This window comes from Lucilia cuprina, chromosome 2 (assembly GCF_022045245.1).
Source record: "Lucilia cuprina isolate Lc7/37 chromosome 2, ASM2204524v1, whole genome shotgun sequence".
NCBI lineage: Eukaryota > Metazoa > Arthropoda > Insecta > Diptera > Calliphoridae > Lucilia > Lucilia cuprina.
In genome coordinates, this window is record NC_060950.1 from 17,809,572 (window position 1) to 17,837,342 (window position 27,771).

The 27,771-nt window shown below is 29.8% G+C and overlaps 1 protein-coding gene and 1 long non-coding RNA gene across 7 annotated transcripts in view; one reads left to right on the forward strand and one right to left on the reverse strand.

Moving 5' to 3' along the window:
- LOC111687849 (putative uncharacterized protein DDB_G0291608) overlaps nucleotides 1-9,042 on the forward strand; it is a 35,178-nt gene extending 26,136 nt beyond the window's left edge. Inside the window, exons 2-10 of one of the 4 annotated variants that reach the window (XM_046949791.1) lie at nucleotides 4,777-4,839; nucleotides 4,903-5,041; nucleotides 5,107-5,221; nucleotides 5,289-5,774; nucleotides 6,186-6,437; nucleotides 6,875-6,994; nucleotides 8,138-8,634; nucleotides 8,698-8,782; nucleotides 8,852-9,042. In XM_046949791.1, the coding sequence (XP_046805747.1) occupies nucleotides 4,777-4,839; nucleotides 4,903-5,041; nucleotides 5,107-5,221; nucleotides 5,289-5,774; nucleotides 6,186-6,437; nucleotides 6,875-6,994; nucleotides 8,138-8,634; nucleotides 8,698-8,782; nucleotides 8,852-8,983 (1,889 nt within the window). In that variant the 3' untranslated portion in view covers nucleotides 8,984-9,042. Of the gene's footprint in view, nucleotides 1-4,776; nucleotides 4,840-4,902; nucleotides 5,042-5,106; nucleotides 5,222-5,288; nucleotides 6,438-6,874; nucleotides 6,995-8,137; nucleotides 8,635-8,697; nucleotides 8,783-8,851 lie in introns of all 4 variants that reach the window. The other 3 variants (XM_046949797.1, XM_046949789.1, XM_046949785.1) reach the window with 3 other exon arrangements.
- Nucleotides 9,043-12,357: 3,315 nt separating this feature from the next.
- The window catches only part of LOC111687850, an 89,444-nt gene continuing 74,030 nt past the window's right edge, over nucleotides 12,358-27,771 (reverse strand). For 2 of the 3 annotated variants that reach the window (XR_006940659.1, XR_006940657.1), the window contains exons 4-6: nucleotides 17,795-17,855; nucleotides 17,678-17,734; nucleotides 12,358-13,346 (exon numbers count right to left, since the gene is read on the reverse strand). This is a non-coding gene — a long non-coding RNA (uncharacterized LOC111687850). The remainder of the gene's footprint in view (nucleotides 13,347-17,677; nucleotides 17,735-17,794; nucleotides 17,856-27,771) is intronic. The other variant, XR_006940658.1, reaches the window with a different exon arrangement.

Below are 27,771 nucleotides of genomic sequence, written 5' to 3' on the forward strand. Positions count from 1 at the left end.
TTCAGTTCTAGTTCAGTTCTAGTTCAGTTCTAGTTCAGTTCTAGTTCAGTTCTAGTTCAGTTCTAGTTCAGTTCTAGTTCAGTTCTAGTTCAGTTCTAGTTCAGTTCTAGTTCAGTTCTAGTTCAGTTCCAGTTCTAGTTCAGTTCTAGTTCTGTTCTAGTTCAGTTCTAGTTCAGTTCTAGTTCAGTTCAAGTTCAGTTCTAGTTCAGTGCAAGTTCAGTTCTAGTTCAGTTTTATCTTTTTGAAATTTAGTTTAATAATCCAAAGTTATCTTAGATTCTATTCTTGTTTACGATACTTCTTGTAGTAATATCTCGCCATTAAAAAGCCCAAATGATAAATAAATAAACAAACGAACAATTTTTAATATTCTTGTCTTCAATATCACAGATTATTTTCATCTTTAGAAAAAAATACCAAAAAGATAACAGCAACAACAAAAACGATACCAACAACTTGAAAACGTGTTCAACACATAATTATAGAAATCTTCTTAAATTGATCATGAAATATACTTTTTTTATATGGGGTTGCAGTGTGGCGGCAACAATACGCACACATTAACAAATACGTCAAAATAATGATCAAAGTACTATAAAAATTAAATACAGAAGATCGAGAACATGCAACACACAATAATACTCATTCAACATAACCGCCAAATTATAGGGTTTTAAGAAACACGCACACACACAAAAACAAGATCTAAAAATTAAAATTAAATATTTCCTATGAATTCATCATTTAACAAATAATATTACTAGAGCTATAACAGCATGCAACAACAAGAACAAACAAAAACACATCATGTCGCCATAATATTTATTTGTATCTGTTTTTCATTAATGTGGCTGCTTCAGCAGAAGCAGCATTGTTACAGTGAAAAGTGTGCTGGTGTGCGAGTACATGTTAAGGGTCATTGTGGGGACCAATTAAAATTTTACTCCAATTTCCTTAGAAAGCCCAGCAACATCTACACATAACCGGGGCAATTTATACATGGAACATAATACCAAACCAGCTGTCTATTACTCACTTTTTTATGTTGCAACACGTATGAATGATACTTGCACCGAATTCTTTTTCTCCATTTTTTCCTTTTGCTACAGTTTTTTCTTGTTGCTTCTTTTTCCAATTTACGTTTTTTTTCATACTATAATCAACGTTCATTGGCAAAAAACACATTAAACGCATTTACAGATTAAATTGTTTTTGTGTGTAATTCATTAGATTTAAAGAGCGCGTTTGTGTGATAATAATTTTGTTCTGTATTTGTACATATATGTATTTGTACATTTTGTGAAATTAAAAATAGTTTGTTAATTTGTCAAGTAAGATTATTTTGAAGAGATACAAGTGTCACTTTAGGCTGCACTAAAGAACATATAAGATTGATTGATTTGTCAACATTATTGTAGCAGTTATTTGACTTGTATTCAAAACTAGACTGAACTAGAACTGAACTAGAACTGAACTAGAACTGAACTAGAACTGAACTAGAACTGAACTAGAACTGAACTAGAACTGAACTAGAACTGAACTAGAACTGAACTAGAACTGAACTAGAACTGAACTAGAACTGAACTAGAACTGAACTAGAACTGAACTAGAACTGAACTAGAACTGAATTAGAACTGAACTAAACTAGAATTGAACTTAAACTAAACTAGAATTGAAATAGAGCTGAACTGCAACTGATTCAGAATTGAACTGATAATTTTTGGAAAACTCTCTTTTGAATTACCTTAATCATTGCAATGTAATTTTCTTTTATTTTCTTTTCATTTCTAATATTTGCTTTTAAAAACTCTGACTCATATTAAGTGCTATTCCTAATATAGTGTCGTTTTTTCTTCTTCATTCATTATTTTTATTTCCTAAACACCATTTTTATTTTAATATTATAACATTAAACTTAATTTAATGACTTTTCCCAAACAAACGTTTCGAGTGAAAGACAAAAAGAGAAGAAGAAATGGTCATTTAAAATGTTTATATTGTAATAACCCCATTGAACTTATTGTCACCATTGGTATTGGTTTTATTACTGCATTTAATAATAATTTAAATGGAAAAACTAAAAATACTATAAAAAAAAGAAACAAATATGTATAGAAACATTTTTTATGGTAATTAAATTATTTATTATTTACGACATTTTCTTTAATTTTCCTATTTTTTTTTTTTTTGTTAGGAAAGAGCAATATTTATGTTCATTGAACATTAAATAAATGAACAAATTTATGGTGAAAATAAATTTCTTTGTTTAGAAATGTTATAGGAAATAAATGAAATAGTTTTGTATAAGATTTATGTTTTAATTTAAATACTTTGATAGGGGATTGTTTTTTTTTCAAATATTTTAATGATATATACTTATAGAAAACTTTAGTAGAAATTAAGAACATTTATGCAATATCTAAGAATGAGATTTTATTTTCATAAAAAAATCTGTCCGGTGAATTTTGTACGATTGCTATGAAGGTTTGATCTTTTGGCTTAAGGCTTAAACTGATATTTGAGGGGTTTGTAAGAGTAATAACCAAAACCTTTATTTGAATAATGACTAATTATAAAATTTTATTTTTCTTAAGATATGACACTTCTACCAGACTTCTATTAGTCTCCAAATATACTGAAATTACAAGAGGTCTTTAGAGAATTCTAACATTAAGCCGCCTTAAGCCGCTTTTCAAGAAAAAAAAAACGACACAAATTAATGATAATTTGAAAATGTACACACACACACGAAGTTCAAATTAACAATATTACAAAAAATAGTCACTTTTTATAAAAAAAAAAAAATTATAAAAAAAAGAAATTATAAAACAAATACACATGATCAATTTAAAAAAATACCTTAAACCGCATTAACATGAGGGTTGTAAAGTGTTGTGTGAGATACATTTCAATGAATTGGAAGTGATCATAATGATTATGATCATCATGAGAGGACTAAATTTTTTTGTTGTATTTTCTTTTGATCATTTCGAATTTCAAATCCAGCAAATGATTTGGAAAATTATGTTTTGTATTCTTGTTTGCATTTGTTCAGAAGAAAAACCACAAGATCATTATTACATGCTCGATTTTGTTTAACACGAATCTTCGCGATACAAATCATTTATAATCATTAGAAATGCTAATTTATATATAACAACAAAAAACAAATCAATTTTTAAACAATAAAAATATATTGAAAACAGAATATTGAATCGATCTAAAGAAAGAAAATTTAACAAAGTCACGAACATTTTAAGAAATTTAGGAGAAAATAAGCGGCATAAACCATCCCTTAACACCCTAAAGTAAAAAGTGATCGTCAGTTGCAAATTATTTCTAAGAGCTATAATTTTCAAATTACAATAAAAACTTGACAAACATTATTTAAATAGAGATCACCAGTCATAATAGTTGCGATCACTTTATTGGTTTTTCATTATTTCAAATATCTATGTTTGTGTAGTGTAGGGCACTCAATTATCGAAAATAAAAACAATAAACAATTTCTCTTTTCCCCTTCTCAAGTGTCGCATTAAATTGATTAACACACATGAAGTATTTTTGTAATTTTGTTAAAAAAAATCATTTCTTTCATGATCGTTATTTTTTCCATTTGTTCTTTAATGAATATTGCTCCCATTGTTCTGCTAAGAAGACCACCTCTCAAGCGAAAGTGCCATGAAATTCCAGACTATTGATATGAAATGCTTTTGACAAATATTGACATTAAAGAAATTTAATATCTACAAGAAAAAGAAGAAAACAATTGATTGAAATCGTACAAAAATATACGCACTTGTATTTATTTGTTTATCAGACACGCATACAACTCAGTTAATACCCTGCAGATCGAGGAATCTGCAACAAAATACCATAGGTTATGACTGACATTTTCACTGCTTTATAATAAGTGAAGCAAATTAATTTTAATTAAATTTATTAGAAGCAACGAAGTAGTTAAATGCTAGAGAAAATTACTGTCTAACAGTGATACCTTAACTCCTCAAAAAACTGCTGGGTACATAAACATAAATGTTCAAATATTAGTGTGTGTGTGTTAACATTAAACATTTTGAAAAAGTCATTAATAAAAATTTAATTATTTGAAACGATCGGTCGGTCAATCGATCGTTTTACTGGTGATGTTGATGAAAATTGTGATGAGTCATAACCCGAGCGACAGGCTCTTACTTTTTTGGAAAAAAAAAAGAATCTCATATAGTTAATTAAAATCAGATATACCTGACTTGGTAGATGTAACCTAATTGAATCATATTACTTGTGATTTCTTTGTCCTCCTTACATCGAGAAGTTCTTCCCCTCTTCTCGATGTAAGGAGAACAAATTCAGTTCTAGTTCAGCTTTTGTTCAGCTCTAGTTAAGTTCTAGTTCAGTTCTATTTCAGTTCTAGTTCAGTTTTAGTTCAGTTCTAGTTCAGTTCTAGTTCAGTTCTAGTTCAGTTCTAGTTCAGTTCTAGTTCAGTTCTAGTTCAGTTCTAGTTCAGTTCTAGTTCAGTTCTAGTTCAGTTCTAGTTCAGTTCTAGTTCAGTTCTAGTTCAGTTCTAGTTCAGTTCAAGTTCAGTTCTAGTTCAGTTCTAGTTCAGTTCTAGTTCAGTTTTAGTTCAGTTCTAGTTCAGTTCTAGTTCAGTTCTAGTTCAGTTCTAATTAAGTTCTAGTTCAGTTCTAGTTCAGTTCAGTTCAATAAACTATTAAAAATCATTTTTTTTAATTCAGAACTAAATATTAAATTATTCTACTTTCTTTTTCATTTCAGTTTGCAAAGAATGGCTAGTGAGGGAAGATGGTGCTTTGGCCTATAAGTTACAGTCCCAAGAAAGTATGTTTTTTCGAAAAAATAACCTTTTTTTAAGGAACTAATATTTCTTAATCCCTCTTTCAGTTAATGATTTCTATAAAGGCAATCGCACTCGTAATGCGGTAGTACGTGAAGATTTTCCCACAGCTTTACAAGAGCAAATCAAAGAAAAAGAAACAGCAGAGAAGCAAGTGGAGCAATATAGAAGAAAACTAAGAGAACAGTAAGTTTCGTAAATATTTAATATTACTAATTTAAACTTAATATATAAATACTTTGTATTAACAGGGAAGAGCATGATAAAAGAGTGGCCAAAGAAATAGCTGATAAGTTAGAGAGAGATATACAAGAGCAAAAGCTAAGAGAATTAAAAGACAGTGAAAAAATAGCACAACAAATGCAGGTGAGTAACTGTTGGTATAAAATTAAAAGATATAGTATATAATAGTATATCTCAATAAATTCCATAGGAAATCTATGTTAATCTGCCACCTGTACCACCGCCCTCCGCCAGGGATAAATCCAACAAGGTACCACCACCTAGACCAGCCAAAAGTTCTACTCTACAACAACATCATCACCATCAACAGCAACAACCTATATCACCCAATGGTTATCGTAATCCTAATAGTCCACCATTTCCTATTGTTTTACAACAACATCATTTTTCCAATAATGATGGCTATGTAGGTTTAGCTTTACAGGCTACCCCAGCTCAACAACGCAACCACCATCAACAGACGAATAATGCTCAACATCACCAACAACCAAAATCTCCTACAAATAATAGCAATCATTTAGTGGTAGGTGGTGGTGATAATAATTTATCACCAACACAGCTACAACAACACCATCATTCATCATCCCCATATCGACCTGGCTTATTTGAATCATCTTCATCAGCATCAATTGCTTCATCATCATCGACAGGCTCGGCTAGCAGACGCCACAACAATGTATTTGATTCTCAGCTAACCATGAATACAAGTTTTAATTTACCACCCCCTCTAACACCCAATTCACCACTTACACCTCTCACGCCCAAAACACCAACTCATGCATTTATGCACACACCACCACCATTGCCACCAAATCACCCGGCCACTTTAACACCACCCACACCCCATGCACAGTCATCCACCACAAGCCACCCAGACATTGAGGAAATCATAGAATATTCCGATGTAGCCGATAGTATAAGACGTTATGATATTACCAGATCCCTAGATACACCAGATTCATTACCACAGCACATTACATCAACATCATCCTCACCAGCACATCACCATCAACAACAGAGTGCTAAAATCAATCGTCTTATGTCGCCATCTAATGAAAATCTTTTAAAAAATGATCACAAATTTCAGAAACTTTCACCGGAGAAGTACGATGAAATGGTGGGCAATATGAATGGTTTGTTAAATGGTGCCGGTGCTGCTGGTGGTAGTAGTGTTGCTGCTGCTTCTGTTGTTGCCAAAGAACGTCAGATTCAGGAACATGCTGACGATATAGAGTTATATGTTGATCCTTGTGATTATGCCAGTTTGAAGGAAATCGGTTTACCCATGCAGGAAATTAAAGAGATGAGTGCCAAATTGAAACAGGAACAGAAAGATGCGGTAAGTGTAGAAATAATTTTGAATTGCATTCCAATGCAAGTTCAGTTCTAGTTCTAGTTCAGTTCTAGTTCAGTTCTAGATCAGTTCTAGTTCAGTTCTAGTTCAGTTCTAGTTTAGTTCTAGTTCTAGTTCAGTTCTAGTTCAGTTCTAGTTCAGTTCTAGTTCAGTTCTAGTTCAGTTCTAGTTCAGTTCTAGTTCAGTTCTAGTTCAGTTCTAGTTCAGTTCTAGTTCAGTTCTAGTTCAGTTCTAGTTCAGTTCTAGTTCAGTTCTAGTTCAGTTCTAGTTCAGTTCTAGTTCAGTTCTAGTTCAGTTCTTGTTCAGTTCTAGTTCAGTTAGTTAAATTTCAGTTCAGCGCTAGTTTAGTACTACTTCACTTCTAATTCTAGTTCTGTTCTAGTTTATATATTTAAATACATCATTTTTTTAATTTGTTTCAGTTATTGGCCCGTCGTTTACAGGAATTGGAAGTCCATGATGGCATGTCCTTAGAGGAGAGAGATCGTATGTTGGCCATCGAGGCCCAAGATAAAGAATTAGCCAAAATGTTGCAAGAAAGAGTAAGTTTTAATTTGGTGTAAAATTTTGCATATACAACAAAGCCATGTTCAACTTATATACAATACTTAACTGCAGCTCTTCGAAAACATTTTTACACAATTTACGTAGATTAATGAGAATTTGACGAATAACTCATATTCATCTCAATTGCTTAGTAGTCGTTTCTCTTCATGTTATTCGTTTTATTTTATTTGCTTAATATATTTTATATTTGTGGTTTAACTTTCCTATTTTAATATGCTTTCGTTGTTTAATCAAGATGGATTTTACTTCGTGGGAAATTTTAAGACCTGGTGTGGCCACTGTAACTAGGCGCCCAAGTTTATGTTATGTTTTAGCTAATGCTCGTTTGGAAACATTGACCGGAATGTTTCCTCGTGTTACGACATCGGGACTAATGGTTTGTTTTCATGTAGTTTCGGTTGTTGTGACATGATGTTCATACTCATATTTGTATGATTCGATATACTCATCATTGAAAGATCACGCATATTCATAAGAACTTCGTTTTTTAGTCGATTTTTTTTTGGACTTTAATATGTAATTAAGTATTCATATATGTATGAATGGTTCCAAGTGTTTTATAGTTTTATCGTATCCATTCATTCTGTAGTTGATAGTCTTTTATTCTGTCAGTCCGGAGTTCGTTGGTTTGTTTCCTAACAGAGACTATTGCAATGCCCGCTAGTGGACTAAGTCTATTTATTCGGATATGATGTAAAATGCAACCTTCTTCCAATATAGTGATCTAATTTCGGATGATATGTATCGATCCGCCTATATCCAAAAAGTGTGTCTACACTCAAAAATTTTTTTTGAAGTTGATTTGCATAGTAATTGATATTGTTCAATCTTTTTTCCGATAAATACTATATATGAAATATCAGAACCCTTCGCAATTTCGATTTTAAATAAAATTTGGACAGAATTCAAATCATATTTTTATTGAATAGAAATTGTTACGAAACTTTCTCTATGAAAACTCTTTTAAAAGAATTTCATTTTATAATAAAATTACAGAAATACATGAAACCATACACCTGCCAAATTTACTCTAAGAACCCTGGGGACCTTAAAATCATATAGATTTACTTTTAAAGTACCACATTTTACTAATTAAACGAAATCTCACCATTTTATAGGAAAAAGCCAAAGCAAAACGTGCCAAAGAGAAGGCACGTCAACGTAAGAATCAACAGAAGGAGCCACAAACTCTAACAAATGGTGTACAACCACACAATGGCCCCCTACAGCCAGTGCCCCAACAAGATTATATGACTTCGTCATCAACTTCCTCATCGCGACACAGTCACACTCTGTCCAATGATGGTGGCAGTCTACAATATCAAAAAGAACCACCACAAGAAGATCCATTAGATTTAGAAGCCTATTCCAGTCCAATAGATGTTCTAAAACATACACAACGCACACAAAATGGTTGCCTAACAAATGGCAGTTTAACACGTGACATTGCCAGTCAACAGGCACGTCATGCTAGTCTCAATCGAGAAGATGATATCTATACACTGCCAGTGGATAGTTGCCGTCCAGGACCGAGTACCAGTACTAGACCGGCCTCAATGAGTGTTGGAGCTGAGACACAAATACAGACAGGTTATTCACAAAACTCTATGACTAGGTAAGTGTGGAGATTTCTTTTTGTAGTTTTAAAAATTTGTTGTTAATAATCTATGCATTTTAGATCTGAAAACTATTCCATACACTCTCATGACTCTTTGAATTCACGCCTTAGTTCCGGTTCGAAAACACAAAATTTTGGTATATATGTATTGATAAGTGTTTTTTATGAAAGTACATATTTGTATTAACTTTAACTTTGTTTTATATTATTTCAGATCAAAACTCCAGTCCCACTCCACCTTACATGCCGATTCAAGGTACAAGGCGATCAAATTCTAGCGAAGATCGTAAAAAGAAAACCAAGGACAATAAATGTACTCATCAATAAAACTCTACAAGATATTTAAACAAACAAAAAAAAAAAAAGAAAACTCTCCAAACATTTATACCATATTCAAACATACAATATTTATTATTATTATAACATTATATAAAACAATTAAATTGTTATTAATCTTGAAAATAAGAATGATAGAAAGATTGTAATGGAAAGTATTTATATATTTAATCCCTAAATCTTAAACGTACTTATTCATCTTACATACAAAGTATAATCAAGCGTCAGTGTTTTTTAAAACTCCATTATCTTAAATGTAACCAAATATTTAACAACAACTTTTTTGGACTTTTTACAACATATCAACATTATGACACTTAGCTAAGAATATATGAACTGACTTATATCGCAGCTTACACTTTGAGAAACCATAACTCTTAAAAGCTAATGTTATATCAAAGAAAATCTTTAGTTATGTTGCTTTTTTTCAAAGTGTAATTTTGCTCTCTCTCTCTCTTTGACAACTGTCTCTCTGTAGTTAAATACTTTTTATATAAATATTTTTTTGTATTAATTTTATAACAAAACTTTTATGTATTTTGTAGTTAATTTTTAATGAAATTATTAAAGAATTTTTTTTAGTCTTAATCAAATCAAAATTTTTGGAAATTATTCGTAATCAAAAAGTATAAAATAGTTTAAATAAACAAAAAAAAAACACTTTAAGTATTCAATATTTAAGGGTATTTTCTATGATCTATTATAAAATATTTTTTTCCTAATATTTAAGCTTTACAAAATAAAGAAATAAATATTCATAAATTATAAAATTTTAAGTACTTTTTAATCAATCTGTATTCATTATCAGTTTTGAAATTTCAATTTAAACAAATTCTTAATTTCAGCTAAATCCTTTGTATTAGTATATGTATTTGGTTGGAGCAAGAATATCACAGGGCAAATATCCATTAACTGAAACTCCAAGGTTCAATCTTTGTTATTTATTATTCCTTTTTCCATTTTTAAACCTTTCAAACTTACATTGAAAAGCAATAAATTAAAACCAATTGGATTTACCCTCAATTACAAATAAGGAGTTAATTAAGTACCTACAAAAAGTTAGTTAACTTAAAACGGGGACATTGTATTTTCTAATTAATTTTTTAAAATCTAACAAACTTTCATTGAACAGTAATACGTTAAAATCAATTGGATTTAAACTCACTTACAAATAAGCAATAAAATAAGTACTTACAAAGAGATAGTAAACTATGTAGAGAATAGAAATCAGGGGCTACATTTTTATACTCACTTCATTACTATAAACAAAAAAACACTACAGTAGGAAGATGTCTGGGTCTGTAATAAGTACCAATATATTAGATTGAAAAGTAAGTTATTACTAGACTCCTTAGAAGTATTTCATAAGGTGTGTAAATGTCTTTAACTAGTAAGTTGTTGAGTAAGTGCAATTCATTAGCATGTTTTTCCAAAGACTCAATATTTTCGAACTTCAGCACATGATAACTCGAAATTTTAGATGAATTATTTTCCATCCAATTTCGGATTCAACGTACCTCAGTTATTTATAAAAGTTTGCCGTTATCTTTGAGTTTTGGCTTTTATTCAAATTTTCGTTAAGCGGGGATTTTTGTATAGTTTAATCCCATGAGTTTAGCACTCATGCGATATCTTGGTGGTTAAAGTCAAATGTCAAATATCTCACTTATTGTGGTTCCTATGACTTTGATTATTTGAGAAAAGTGAAGACAGTCCCCACTCTCGTTAACTAAAGTGTCAATTGTGTACACTCTCGTTTACAAAAGAGCACATTCGTGACAAAAGACGCCTGTTATTTTTCAAAATTCTGGAAAATTATTATCTCATCCAGGCTAGAATCTACTCTGATTGATGTTTTTAATATTAGACTTTTCCACTATCAGTATGTCGCGACGATGAGATCATACAATCTTTTGTTGACATTGTCTGAGGTAAGTCAGTACTTTCTATGGGTCTTCGAAAAAAAAACACTTGTCTATTGTGACTTGTTCATGACAACCTCTTGTAATTTGATCTCTTTAAAACTTTACATTGATCAAGGCTGACTGATCTCTTTAATATTGTACTTTTCAACTATCATTATTCAAGGTCAGACCGAGTCGCAACGATGAGATCATATAATCTTATCTTGGTGTTGTCTGACGAAACCCAGTACTATTTAGAGGTCTTCAAAAAACAACACCCGTTGTTAGTACTCTCACCAGGTTGACAATAACTGACAGACCGTCTGTTGCAACTTGGTCAAGAGAATTTTAATTGATCTCTTCAAAACTTTGGTTTTCCATTATCAGTTCTCATGAAAGGAGAAGACCATACAATTTATTCTTCAAATGCTTCCTTGATGAGAGACCCTCATCTTAATGAATTACAATCACGGGGTAAAGAACTGATGTCATATGTATCCACGGTCTTTTCTTGGATGAATTTGGCATGGGATCGAACCAGAGATCCACATAATCTGGTACTACAGGTGGCCAGATGCCCGCAGGACTTTGTCCTGGCTGGTCATTTGGATGAGTTTCCTTAGGGACCACGTAGTGCCTGTGGTTTAAACCCTAATTCGAGGAAAGGGAGTAATTGGTTAAAAGATTGAGATAAGTTTCCACAAGACGAGGCTAGGGTATGAATTGGAGTGAGATTTGCCATTGGATACTTGTATCTAATTGACGAGACGGATCCTTAGTTGTACATGTGGATATGTCGGAATGACGGAAGCAGTGACGGTTAAATTGTCGGTGGAGTCAGTTGAGACGTTGTAGATTTGTAATACCTTAATCTTTAATTTATCGTTGATTTTCCTTCATGGTTGACTGTGTTGGAGTAACATGCTCAACTTAACACAGTAGGTACTTGTGGCAATTGAAATAACCTTAATTTAAATATAGAACTGTACTTTCGAGCCACCAATTATGTCCATGGGTGCTGTTGCCGAAACAGCAGAGGTCATTTCTAAAGAGTGGTTGGGCGTCTATAAGCGTTTCAGGAATGCACTAACGTGAATCTTTGGATGATGTAAATGTTTGTAGGAACAATAGCAATCCTAATATCATCAATGGGGACTTTTCACTTGATGTTGCCCTTCTATAAACTCTAACAAGTGATTGCATTTTCCTTAGTCGGGGTTAAATTGAGCTTGACTCATGAAACCTGTCATTGCCCAAAGGCACTACTATAGCTTGAGCAAAGTAAACGTATAGGTACTTGACCATATTAATTACGTATGTTTTCAAAGAATTTCGCATATTTTCAAGTGAACCCTCGTTAAGCTCTTGATATCGGTGTAATGTGCTCTTCACATTCATACGTATTTACTTCAAACTTTATACGATCTCTTTTTTAATTACTTACCAAAAAATTCAACTAAATAACAACAATTTATTTTCTATTATTATAAATTAATAATTTATGTTTTTATTATGTGAAATACTTTTTCCAAAAATTCCAACTAGATATTTTACCTGTAATCGATGTCCTAATATCAAACACACAAATCAATAAAGAGTAATTTTATTGAGAAATAATTTACAGCATACTTTAGGGATGAGAAAATTATTTGAGTCATCCTGTAGCTGAAAAAGCAAAACACTATGATTCAAATACTTTTTACAACTCTGAAGTATGCACTAGATTTTTCCTATAAAATGTACCTTCTCTTTTTTCTAACATTCTGAGCGCCTGGTGTTAAGAAATCGATTACGGGTAAATTTTAAGTTGGAAATTTTTGCACAATTTTTTGTTGGTGACGTCACAATCATTGTTATTAATTTGTTATACTGCGGTAGTGTTTGGGAATGTTTTTAAGTGAAAAGGAGATTATGTACTACTTTTTTGAGGTATTGTGGTATACATTTATTAATTCTTTTTAATAATGTATGATTTACAGTGGTTTAAAAAATATTCGTTCAAATAATAATATAATACGTCAAATACGTTTTGCTGTAAAATATAAATAAATAATGACGATTTTTGTAATAATAAGAATTTATTATAAAACTCAAACATTATCCCTCAAGGAAGATGATGATACATCAAATGTTTCCATTTTATCCTGACAATTCCTTTCCGGCGTTTTCTGTTTAAATATATAAGAATATTTGAATAAAAGCTTTGTAGAATTCTAAATATTTTATCTTTACTTTCCGATTTCTGTGAGTTGCCTTTGATATGGACTCATTCAGAGTAGGTAGTTTGTAGCTGTTGTTGTAGCAGCTGACTGAGTTGATAACAATCGTTGGTATTTGTTCGTTAAACTCCGAGTCGTTCCGGTTCGAAGTACCTGTTGTTGTGAAAGTCATGGCTTGATAGTTTAGTTGGTTATTGGTGTCTTAATGCTAAAGGTGTCTCGGGCTTATATTAGACATTATTTAAACAACCTGTAAAATATTTAATAATACATTATAAAAAAGGCAAATAATTATGAAATACATAGCATTTTTTACACATTATTTTTGAACAGTATATTCAGTTTAATATTTTTTAATTGATTATCCCTTTTAAATTCGAAATTATATATTTTATTGTTGTACATAAGATTATGAGCCGATCCGGAAATAAATTTTGAAGAGAGATTTGTGGATACATACATAAATCGTATGTCGTATGTATGTGGAATTTATCTAAATAAATTTATTGAAAAAAATAAGTCGAAGAGTATCTTATATTGGATCTAAAAGGCCAATTATGAACCGATCTGTAAAAAATGTTCACAAAACGATTTTTCTATATATTCACATATAGCATATTTATGTAGAATGGCCAATTACACAGGCCGACAAATTTTTAACCCAGAGACCAAAGTATACTTTTCTGACGGATTGAGCTGTGCTGAATCTCAATATAGTTTCAGTAACACAGCTAAGATTTGAGATATTGTGTCCTGAATTTAATAAAAACCTGAATTTTTGCCTCTTTTTTAACAACATTATTTATACAATGTTGAAATATTATTTAGAAAAGTAAAATTTGGTGTCAGGGCTTTCACAGGGTGATTTATATATCGATATTCTTATTCTCAATCAGTTATATGCATTTAAGTGATTTTCGGAACTGGTCCTTTTATGAAAACTAGAACGAATTGCACACCGATACCCAACTATACACATAAGTATGTACATTAGAATGTAATATGAATTCTGTTTATATTTTTTAAAAAGTTATTAATGAATAATCAATTTCCGCAAATTTTACCCTTTGTAAGGGGGGGGGGGGGGGGGGTGTTAAGGGTCATTTTTAATCGATTGTACTAAATTAAAAAAGATTTTATTCTTAGACGAAAATAATGTGTGACAAAACTCATCGAATTATCGTTTTGTAGTTTCTATGAATTAGGAAAATGCTGGTGTTCAGACATTTTTAACCCTTAAATTTTTATCCTGTGGACCGATTCAATGCTTGGGTGATTTTCACCAATTTGGTTTATTTAATTTTATGACAGATACACAGACAGACGGACATTTCAGCATTTCATAAGGAATACATATTTCTCGGTGTTGCACTAGCAATAATAAATTTGTATATATTGTCTCTCACCTGTCTCCCATGTTACCTTGATGAACGTCTTGGTTGAAAGGCTATGGGGGCCTCACCCACATATTTATCTAAAAATAATTTATCGGATGTTTTACTATATTAATGTGTTGTCTAAATGATAATATTGCTGGCTTAAACAGGTTGACGAATACGAAGTTGAAAAAGAGTTATGAGGGCCGCACCCATACATATACCTAAAAAGAATTTGTCGGATGTTTCTCTCTATTAATGGCTCGCATAAAAGAGAATAGTGCTGGATTAAACGGGTCAACGAATGTACGGTTTTTTACACAAGTTAAGCCAAGGAACTTTTCTTTCTTGTCAAGGTATGTTTAGAGTTTACTCTGTTCATACCTGACTTCCCATAGGGTGTTCTCTGTAAGTAAAATCCTTTCTTTGGCTTGATTAAAAGGAACCATTCCATATATGAGGTTGTAAACGAAAGTGATGTTTTTAGCTACACAAAAGCTTTAGCTACACAAAAATGTTCAGACATTAGATAATTCGAATTCTAGAGCAAAGTGCTTGTACATGAAGCGAACCACAAAAAAGAAACGCAACCTGTGAGTGCAAAGCACATTAACCCTTTAACGCACAAAACTAAACCGCTAAATTTTTTATGGATATGACTTCAACACACACTTCTTCGATAATTTTTGATGAAAAATGGAAAAAGTGTATTCAAAGGATATCGCAGGATTAAATTATTTTTAGCATGCCGGACACCGGAGCACCGTATACGTAAAAGATTTAAGGGTCAGTGGTGAGTTGCTTAAGAGCTCATCCTGTGGTTGTAAAAGTACCATCTTGAGTCGATTTAGCCATGTCCGTCCATCTGTCTGTCCGTCCATCTGTCTGTCCGCCCATCTGTCTGTCCGTCCATGTAAATCTTGTAATCAAACTACAGGTCGCAATATCTTCTATTGTTCCAAGGACAAAGCTTATTGCAAATGGTATAGATCCGTTTGCAATAAGCTTTGCATTAATTTACATAGCCCCAATACAACTGAACCCCCGAATAGGGCTTGTAAACTTTGTAATTCAACTACAGCACGCAATTTTGGAGATAATTCAATGAAATTTGGCACATGATATTTTATGGTATCATAGAAGAAGCCCATTGATAACAGTTATCATCGGTCCATTATTTCACCAAGGTCCCATACAACTGAAACCGCCAAATAGGGCGTTGAAGTTCATAATTATGTTTAATATACTCGTATCTAGACAAAAAGCTGCAAAACCAAGTTATATACTAGCCTTGATGACCCTCATGAACTTTATAATTATAGGGCCTATTTTGACCCTAGCCCCTATAAAAAGCGCCCATCGAAATTTTACTTAAATATCCACAGTTTTATTAAACAATAAATGACTTAAGTATATCTAAGGCAAGGTGCAATTCAACTTAAATGTTTTACTATGAAAACTAAATCAGATTTGACTTTTTGTAACAGGTGTAGGATATTATATGGTCGGCCTCGTGCGACTATGATTTCTTACATGTTTTCAGTTCTTTTTAATCAATGAAAAGATACCAAAACTTAGTCCTTAACAAATGAAAAAGGACTTTTCAATAAAAGCGAATGTACCAAAAGGTCATTTACTTAATATGAATTCAAAGTACCATTTGAGGGAAGAAAAAGTGTGCATTAAAAATAAACTAAATATATAGCATTCAAATATATAGTATTTAATTAAAGCATGCTTTAAACATAAAAATTGTTTAAAAAAACTTTTCAAACTTAATTGCCACACTTACCTTTTTCAAAACCTCAAAATTTAAACCAAAAAATAAAACTTGAACACATTAAACAACATAATTCAAATAACTTCAAACTTATTTACAAAGATTTAAATTTTTATAATTTTTTTGTTAACTTTTTTTCGATCAACTTTAACCATAAATGTTAATTTTCAAAAACAGTAAGCTTGCGGCCAATACCGGAGATCAAAACTTGTGAAACTGTGATTATAAGTCACAAGTTAGGGTCTCAGGGAATCAGCCATACAAACATTTAAATCTAATAAAACAATATAAATATACTTAAGTATATTGAGAACAAAATTGTTTTACAATTTTTTCCTTTTTTTCAGCACAATCAACTTTAAAAGAAATTAAAATTTAAAAAAATCTTAAAATAAAAACACAACAAGAACAACATTTAAACATATTATTAAGGTCATATACAAACAAGGTTGTATTGTTTATGCAATTCACTATAGGTGTCGTAACATTGTAGGTGGTAATGTAAAAAAAAACTTACGTCTTACAACGATACAACACTATGACAGCGGTAGTGAATTGTTTAATTGTATTAACAAGTTGTTGACTTTTTGTAACTGAATGTACAACTTTTTAATACAACTTTACAACATTGTTTGTAAATAGCAAAATTTTTATATTAATTAAAAGCACCAACTAGAAAATTAATGCAAATATTAAATCATCACTCACACTTTTATTAAGGCTATTCACTTGATACACACTTTTATAAACTTTCAGCATTTCCAGTGTTTCGACTGAATTTTCTATAAATTGAATTTATTGCTGCTATTAGTCAAGCAAAGAAAGCTAGCATGTTGTATAGTAAGTGAAATGATCTTTTGATAATCCAAATAGAATACTACTATACAACCTACTACCTCAATTTGCCAGAGAGATTAGTTAAGATTTTAAGCTCTTAATTTAAAGGAGGCTTTAAATTTTTCATTTTTTATTTGATTAAATAAAAAAGTTCTATTAATATCGGGAGGGGAATTTTATACTGGCAGGACTTTTAAGTATGTATTGCTGTCCAAAACATACAAACTCTTAGGACTGTTACTGAATAAAATTCTCTATTTCTTTATGTTGTTTACATTGACAGACTCCCATAATGCCGGTCTTGTAACCTGAATTCAATAGCACAAGTTCGGATTTACGGGTTTCTGTTAATGGTCCATAGTCAAATATGCACCATTTTTGTTTTTTCTTCGCCTCGTAGGTAGTTTTGAAATACAACTGTTTGTATTAGCACTAACTGTTTTTGTTTTTGTCCTTTCCTTTTTAATATAATTAACCGAAAAAATTTTTAACACTTATTGTATAGGAAGGTGTAAGGAATAAAAATGGGGAATCTAAGGTTTTATGTTGAGGCAAATAGGTATAAATTATAGCAAACTAACAATTTACCCTTTTTTAATATTTAGTTTCCTAATATTTTTGTCTCATACTGTATACATTTATCATCTGTAAAGAAAAATAATTCAAATTAATATTTAGTACAAAGTCAATATAAGACATAGTTACATGCATCCATTTTAGGTTCCGAAGACTGCTAAAGGTTATGGCCATCATTTGAGTAGTTAGGCTAAAAATATAAAATTGATTTTTGAAAAATTAATATTGTTGTTATAGATAGATAGATAGATAGATAGATAGATAGATAGATAGATAGATAGATAGATAGATAGATAGATAGATAGATAGATAGATAGATAGATAGATAGATAGATAGATAGATAGATAGATAGATAGATAGATAGATAGATAGATAGATAGATAGATAGATAGATAGATAGATAGATAGATAGATAGATAGATAGATAGATAGATAGATAGATAGATAGATAGATAGATAGATAGATAGATAGATAGATAGCTTAAGCCAATGACTTAAACTATCTACTTGTTTGTTATAAATAACTTATACAACATTAGACAAACTTATACAACAAGCCAATGACTTAAACTATCTACTTGTTTGTTATAAATAACTTATACAACATTAGATTACCCTAACAAAAGTGATTTCATTTCATTACAAATATGTAATCGTTTATGTAAAATGAAGGACCTTATGGACATTGGTCAAGTACTCGAGCTACCTAATCTCTGACAATTGCTGCCACTTTCGTTTACAATCACTCACTTAGGATGACCTTTGTTGATTTGGCAACAGTACCTAGAGACATACATAATTGGAAGACCAAAACACCATCAAACAAGCCATTCTTACTTACAGAGAACAGAGTACCCCGACAAAGAAAGTAAATTCAATTTATCATCCAACTTATTTCCTATACTTAGTCCCACATAAGCATCGAACTTATCCCGGAGCGGGTCCTTGGGGGGAAGGGAAATTATACCAAGTATTTGGGATTAAACCGCACGTAACCACGTAAACCCCAAAGTGATTTTTCCAATACCGCGAGCTACTGATTCGCATGGCACTAGACTATAAGGCGTCCTAGTTCTATCCCAGATCAAATCAGTTTATATAACCAGTTTTAGTACTCAAATACTAGAGTTATTTTTAGAACCTCTTTTCCCCCGGACTGCAGTAACATCACGAGGGGGGAAGATCATCAAGGTGACAGACATCCTGTTTATATGTTGAAATCAGTTTTCAGAAGACTTCGGACATCTGCGAGATCCGAATTTTCAATAATTCGATCAGATATACTTTCGAGAAGATCACTAATTAAATTTGATCCATCATTTTCTTGCACGTTTTTACAAAAACAAAGAAAAAAGAACAGCAATAACATATAGATTTATATGATAAATGTTGTTGTTGTACTTAGTTTGCTTGACTGTAAAAACAAAAGTAGAACAAGTCATTACTTAACAACAACATTTAAAAATTTCTAAATATAACATTCAATTTCCAATCCAATGATAGATATAAAACTTCTACATTGTTCTTTTTGCATGACAAATTAAGAAGAAAATATTTAACATCTCATGATAAAATTGTGACAATAAAAATTAAATAATACGTATACGCCACGTATCCAACATCATGGTGAAAAAAACTAAAAACATTTTTACCATGAGATGTTAAATATTTCCTGCTTAGTTTTCAATGTCAAAAGTATAAAGTACATGTTTTATATATATCAATGGATCAGAAATTATGTGTACTTTTCAGAAATTTAAAAAAAATAAATTTTTGTGATTTATATCAGATTTTTTTTTATTAAAAATGTCACAAAAATATTTTTTGTTGAATTTTAATGAAGACACTCATATAAAAATTAGAAAAAAATTTACTTAAAGAATATTTTTAAACGAAAATTTATAGTTATATAGATATTTGCATTGGGTATGTGGAACTAGAAAGAAATTTTGAAATTTTTTTATGACAAATCTGTCAATTCTAAAAAAAAGTTTTATAAAATTGGAATTTTTTGTTTTTTTGCTTTAATATCCCTACCAGAGGTGGGGATATTGATACCCTCTACAAAATGATTAAGAGTACATTGGGCCATCTAAAATGGATAACTATAATTTGATTTTAAATATGCGTTTTGAGTAAAAAAAAACCTTTTTGGGCTGCTCTTGGTCCCCTTAGTATCAAAAGTTTCTTACTCCCATTATCACAATTTCTGGTTATTTTTTATCTTAAAGTTAAATTGACAGTTTTCATACAAAAAATATTTTAATTGGCAGAATCACTTTCGGTTAAACGATAACCGGAGGTGGAGTTAACAGGGTTTAGTATTTTTTCATTTGAAAAATTTTGTGTAAAGTTAGTTTTTCAAAAAGTATAAATTTTTTATACATTTTTTAGCTACCTTTTTTCCGAAAAATAGCATTTTTTTTAATTTCTTCAATTGAAATGCATATAATTTTGGTCTTTTGCAGCTTTTCGTTGAGATACGAGTATATTAAACATAATTATGAACTTGAAAGTCATATTCGGCGAGTTCAGTTGTATGAGTCTACGTAAAATAAAGAACCCATGTTAACCATTTTCAATAGGCTTGGTTTCCGATACCATAGAAGATCTTATGCCAGTTTGATTACAAATTTACAAACTTTATTTGGGGGTTTAGTTTTACGGGTGCTAGGGGAAATATAGACCGATTTAAGTCACTTACATTACGCTTCGTCCCTGGAACAATAGAAGATCATGCACCAAATTTCATTGATTACTCTTCAAAATTGCATCTTGCAGATTTATTACAAAGTTTACATGGACGGACAGACAGACAGACTGACAGATAGACGGGTATGATGAAGAAAATCGGAAATATTTAAAAACGATGTTATTAAAACTTAAACTCGACAACACTTCTTCATTAAACACGTCAAATTTCATTTGAATCGGACCAACCGTTTAGAAATTACACAAATATTTCTCTCTTTTTTTATTTAAATTTCTATTATTTTGTTATTTAATTAAATTTTTTAATCAAATTTTAAAGTCTATGTTATAGGGTGCTTACAATTTTCTACTATTGTCATATTTTTTTATTATTATTTCTTAATTTTGTCTATTCTTCATGTGTATCTGTATGCGTATTTTTTTTTTCAATTTCACAATATTATGCCAAATGATTTTATGTTGCTCCTTTTAGTAGAATCTGCTGTTTTTCTGTTGTTGTTGCTGCTGCAGCTACGGCTACTGCTGTTACAGCTACTAGCAACGACAATGATGTTCATTATAATAATGATGATGTTGCTAGTGATGATGAAGATGCTTATTCTTCTATTCGACTGTATACGTTTAAAAAGTAGTAGTTTCTTGTTGTTGTTTTTTTTTCTCGTATTTCTTTCATATACATATGTATAGTAGAGTTTATTACATTTTCAAGTTCAATAACCTTTAAGTTATTTTACTATTATATTGTTTTTTTTTTTCGATTTTTATTTTTGTAATTTTTCTTTAATAAAAATAGTAAATAAATTGTACAAAATTTCTATTCACAAAAATATTTTGTTAATTTTTTTTTAATCATAAAATTTAAATTATTTTAAACGTTTAAGGAAATTTTCACTGTTAAACACTTTTAAAGCACTAGTTTTTTCTTAAATGTTAATTTTTAATTATTTTTGTATTTTTGTTAAACATTTTCCGATTTATATCTATTATAAATAAAAATTCGTCTACTCCGTTTCGCTTGTTCGTGGATTATTTCACAGAGTGTCTGTCTGGATGGTTGGTTTGTTGATTCGCTGGCTGGCATGGCAAGCAGCCGCGACAACAAAATATTACAACCACTACCACCAGTGTATAAACCACGAAATGAAATGAAATAAAACCGGCAACAAAAGCCAACAAACAACAAAAACAGCAACAAGAACAACGGCAACGACGACAACAAAACACACAGCACAACATAATAAAAAGAGTACAACATGCAACAACAGCAGCAGCAGCATGAAAAACCAGCAGAAGAAGAAGAACTATGGCAATAACAGCAGCAGCAATAACAACAACACCAACAATATGTTGTACCTACTTACTAGTAGTATGGCAGCAGTAGGAACAACAACATCAACAATTTTGCATCATTTTGTTGTTTCCCATCATACAGATAGACAGAAATACACACAAACACTACCATACGAGTACATAATTTCTGCACTATTTTCAAGAGATGTGTTTTATTTTTTTTTTTTTGGATGTGAATTGTAGTCATAGAGTCAGTCGGTAGTTGTGGCAATAGTTGTTGTTGTTGTTGCTGAACCTATCTCAGCACAAAAAGATGAAGTTTGTTCCCTCTTGTTCTGTTTCGTTTTTAAAAACCTTCAATAGTTACTTACTCTCAAAGTGGAGTACAAACTATGTGCAACTCTTTAGAGTAATAATAGTTATAGACAGACAAAACTACCAGCCAGTCAGTAACCAACTCACCATCCAACCAAGCAATCAAGCTAGCAAACTACCTAACAACCAACCAACACAATATTTACAAGATGAAAGAATCCCAAATGGTAAAAAAGGAGTACAAAGGCTTTAAAGTAAAAGCAAATGAATAGTAGAATATATAACGAAACAACCATCTATTCAGTCCAACTATACATAGATTTATAAAAGATACAGGCAACACAAATTAAATAGTTACACAGTTGTTGATGTTTATATGTTACCAAACTCCATAGATAGACAGATAGAGAGATACATGGATGAGACAAACGAATACTGGTTTCAAAACTTTAAAATTTTTTAAACTGGAAAAAAGCAGAAAAGTAAAACATATAAAGGAAAAATCTCTTTGTAAGTTTATAAAACTATCGAATCTAGTTAATGTTAGGCCAACATTTTCCTTTTTATGCTTTTAGGTTCTTCTAGTTCTTGCCTCTGATATCTTTAAAGGTGTTAGAGCAAAAAAACAAGTAACAGCAGGTTTTCAGTTCTGGTTTTGTTATGCTATTTTATATGTAAGATGAAGTTTAATAATAAATAGTCTAGCTGAAATATTTAGTTATAGTAACATAGCTATTAAAGACTATCACCAGCAGCCACATCACCACCAGTAGAGTCGCCATCAGTTCCATATTCCATGTAGTTTAAAAGAGTGAATACTTTCAACAAACTAAACAACTAACCAACCAACCAACTAACCAACCAACCCAAAAACCAACCAACTAACTAACTAACTGACTAACTTACTTACTAACTAACTAACTAACTAACTAACTAACTAACTAACTAACTAACTAACTAACTAACTAACTAACTAACTAACTAACTAACTATTTAACTATTTAACTAAATAACTAAAGAACTAAATAACTAAATAACTAAATAACTAAATAACTAAATAACTAAATAACTAAATAACTAAATAACTAAATAACTAAATAACTAAATAACTAAATAACTAAATAACTAAATAACTAAATAACTAAATAACTAAATAACTAAATAACTAAATAACTAAATAACTAAATAACTAAATAACTAAATAACTAAATAACTAAATAACTAAATAACTAAATAACTAAATAACTAAATAACTAAATAACTAAATAACTAAATAACTAAATAACTAAATAACTAAATAACTAAATAACTAAATAACTAAATAACTAAATAACTAAATAACTAAATAACTAAATAACTAAATAACTAAATAACTAAATAACTAAATAACTAAATAACTAAATAACTAAATAACTAAATAACTAAATAACTAAATAACTAAATAACTAAATAACTAAATAACTAAATAACTAAATAACTAAATAACTAAATAACTAAATAACTAAATAACTAAATAACTAAATAACTAAATAACTAAATAACTAAATAACTAAATAACTAAATAACTAAATAACTAAATAACTAAATAACTAAATAACTAAATAACTAAATAACTAAATAACTAAATAACTAAATAACTAAATAACTAAATAACTAAATAACTAAATAACTAAATAACTAAATAACTAAATAACTAAATAACTAAATAACTAAATAACTAAATAACTAAATAACTAAATAACTAAATAACTAAATAACTAAATAACTAAATAACTAAATAACTAAATAACTAAATAACTAAATAACTAAATAACTAAATAACTAAATAACTAAATAACTAAATAACTAAATAACTAAATAACTAAATAACTAAATAACTAACTAACTAACTAACTAACTAACTAACTAACTAACTAACTAACTAACTAACTAACTAACTAACTAACTAACTAACTAACTAACTAACTAACTAACTAACTAACTAACTAACTAACTAACTAACTAACTAACTAACTAACTAACTAACTAACTAACTTACTAACTTACTAACTTACTAACTTACTAACTTACTAACTTACTAACTTACTAACTTACTAACTTACTAACTTACTAACTTACTAACTTACTAACTTACTAACTTACTAACTTACTAACTTACTAACTTACTAACTTACTAACTTACTAACTTACTAACTTACTAACTTACTAACTTACTAACTTACTAACTTACTAACTTACTAACTTACTAACTTACTAACTTACTAACTTACTAACTTACTAACTTACTAACTTACTAACTTACTAACTTACTAACTTACTAACTTACTAACTTACTAACTTACTAACTTACTAACTTACTAACTTACTAACTTACTAACTTACTAACTTACTAACTTACTAACTTACTAACTTACTAACTTACTAACTTACTAACTTACTAACTTACTAACTTACTAACTTACTAACTTACTAACTTACTAACTTACTAACTTACTAACTTACTAACTTACTAACTTACTAACTTACTAACTTACTAACTTACTAACTTACTAACTTACTAACTTACTAACTTACTAACTTACTAACTTACTAACTTACTAACTTACTAACTTACTAACTTACTAACTTACTAACTTACTAACTTACTAACTTACTAACTTACTAACTTACTAACTTACTAACTTACTAACTTACTAACTTACTAACTTACTAACTTACTAACTTACTAACTTACTAACTTACTAACTTACTAACTTACTAACTTACTAACTTACTAACTTACTAACTTACTAACTTACTAACTTACTAACTAACTAACTAACTAACTACCTAACTAACTAACTAACTAACTAACTAACTAACTAACTAACTAACTAACTAACTAACTAACTAACTAACTAGCTAAATAACTAACTAACTAACTAGCTAAATAACTAACTAACTAACTAGCTAAATAACAAACTAATTGAGACTGAGAATTGCTGAGCAAGAACAGCTGGAAGAACATTAAAAATATCTATCGAGGGCCAATAGCTTTCGGAAAGCACTCCAACCTATCAATCGAGCACCTATTGCGAAAAAGTTTCCGTTACCAATGAATTCGTAGAATTCGTAGTAGTAAACTTGCACATTTGAGTTGAAAGTATTGATTGATTGAGACAACAGATTCCAACGCAGATGTATTACACCCAATTACCCAAAGCAATTATCAAGAGTAACTGAATTGCGTGTTACTGATAGTCAAAGACTTTTTCAGTTTAAGTTTCCGTGGACCTGAAGTTTGAAATGTTTTGTTTTCAAATTTCGTTCTTTATTCGATCCTATGCAAATGCAGCATTTTGTCTTTAACACAAGACAGCTGTTCCTTTTAAACTCTACACCTATTTTAATATAATTTTCATGTAATAATTGAAAAAATAAACAAAGAAACTGTAAAATTTCCTAACCAAATAAAATGCACTCCTTAAAACTCTGTATTATATCAACAAACAATCAAAATCGCGACTCTACCCTTCTTGTCTTCGTCGTCGTCATCATCATCACTACCAGCAATAACAACAAAGCAAAAAAAACAGCAACATCATTATAATCATCAATTTCCATTTCGAGTTCGTTGGCTGTACCTATTTTTCGAGCAAAAAAAAAAAACAACAACAAGAAACGTAAACAACAGCAACAAAATTTTTTATGTTTGTACAGGACCTGCCTCAACAAATTCGTAGCAAACAACCAAAATTGAAACATACATATACAAAGGCACAAACGACCAACAATAACGTCATGTATACAACAACAACGACACACAAATGTCTAGTACGTATAACAAAAACAACAAACAACGAAAAGTAGACACAGAAAAATAAAAACACCAACAAAATAAAAAACCAACACGTCATGGTATATTGATAAAGGAAAAAAAATTAACAGACATACTCTGCTATATACATACATACAATTTAATGTATGTATGTGTGCTTGTTTATTTGTGTTTGTGTATATTAGTATGTTTATATTTCCTTCCTTATTCCGTCTCGAAATTCTTATGCGTTGCTTTTGTTATTGTTATTTTTAACAATTTTAGCCAAATTTTGTCGGCATGTTGCCATTTTTATTTTTATTATGATTCCCTTCTGTTATGCTCTTTTCAGTTGCTCTTATTGCTCCCTTTTCTACAGTATTCATGAGTGTATTTGTATTTCGATTCTTTTCCTTTGTTACCAAAAACAGCAACAATAACAACAACTTAAAATTCACACAAAAATTACAATGTTTTTGTTATTATTCCTGTAGCTAAAACTCTTTTCTACTTAAATATTCTCTTTTTTTATTTTATTATTCCCACAAAATGCTCTTAAACACTGTTGCTTTTATTTTATTTAAAGAACTTAATACAAAATATTTGTCTCTAAATTTAAAAATTACACATGCCCTTCTTCCACTCTTTGTTAGTCATGCTCTCTAAACCGGAAGTTGTTTAAATATTTCGTCAAAATTCCCCTTTTTTTAAAGAAACATCCAATGTGTGTGTTTGAATGTGTATGTTTTAATACTATATATGTAGTTAAACTGGAAGTTGTATGGAGTTTTTTCTTGCCATACTTTCTTTTAAGTTTAAGTTGTTGTTTTTTTTAATTGTTTTTCTTTTTTCAAATAAATTCCTTTTTTTCTTTGTTGCAAGTTGTTATAAAAGTTGTAGTAAGTAAATTATAAAACATATATATTTTTTAATACACATTATAAACTTTTGTTTTGTGTTTATAAAATGCTTGATTTATTTTACGTATTGTTGCCCCATGTTGCAACAATGTTTTTATAATATTTTAATTACTTGAAATGCTTGAAATACTTTGTTATTGATGCGGAAAAAATTTAATAGATTTTTCTTATGTAGTAGTTGTAGTTATAGTTGAGCAATCTAATCATTTGTATTTTTATAACCACTAACACAAAAGTTAGTAAGTTAGTAAGTTAGTAAGTTAGTAAGTTAGTAAGTTAGTAAGTTAGTAAGTTAGTAAGTTAGTAAGTTAGTAAGTTAGTAAGTTAGTAAGTTAGTAAGTTAGTAAGTTAGTAAGTTAGTAAGTTAGTAAGTTAGTAAGTTAGTAAGTTAGTAAGTTAGTAAGTTAGTAAGTTAGTAAGTTAGTAAGTTAGTAAGTTAGTAAGTTAGTAAGTTAGTAAGTTAGTAAGTTAGTAAGTTAGTAAGTTAGTTAGTAAGTTAGTAAGTTAGTAAGTTAGTAAGTTAGTAAGTAAGTTAGTAAGTTAGTAAGTTAGTTAGTTAGTTAGTTAGTTAGTTAGTTAGTTAGTTAGTTAGTTAGTTAGTTAGTTAGTTAGTTAGTTAGTTAGTTAGGTAGTTAGGTAGTTAGTTAGTTAGTTAGTTAGTTAGTTAGTTAGTTAGTTAGTTATTTAGTTAGTTAGTTAGTTAGTTGGCTAGTTATTTAGATAGTTAGTTAGTTATATCTCTGTTGAATGAAAATTTTTGACATTTCCAAACAAATATGCATCATATGAGAAGTTTCTTAAAAAAAACAATATCAAAGTTTCGGCAAAAATGTACAACAAATTACTGCCCCAGCACCTCTACTGACACTTGAATATTCCACTCACACACATACAATTTATTGATTAATTGGATCAATTAATATAGATTTGTAACATACATTTTAGGATTTATTTTATGAGAAGAGAAAAAAACTAATGAAAAAAGTCATAATTAAAAAAAATTATCAAAATTGTGTCATAACCTCTAATAAATGACACATTTTTTTACTTCTTCAAACATAAATTTTTTACA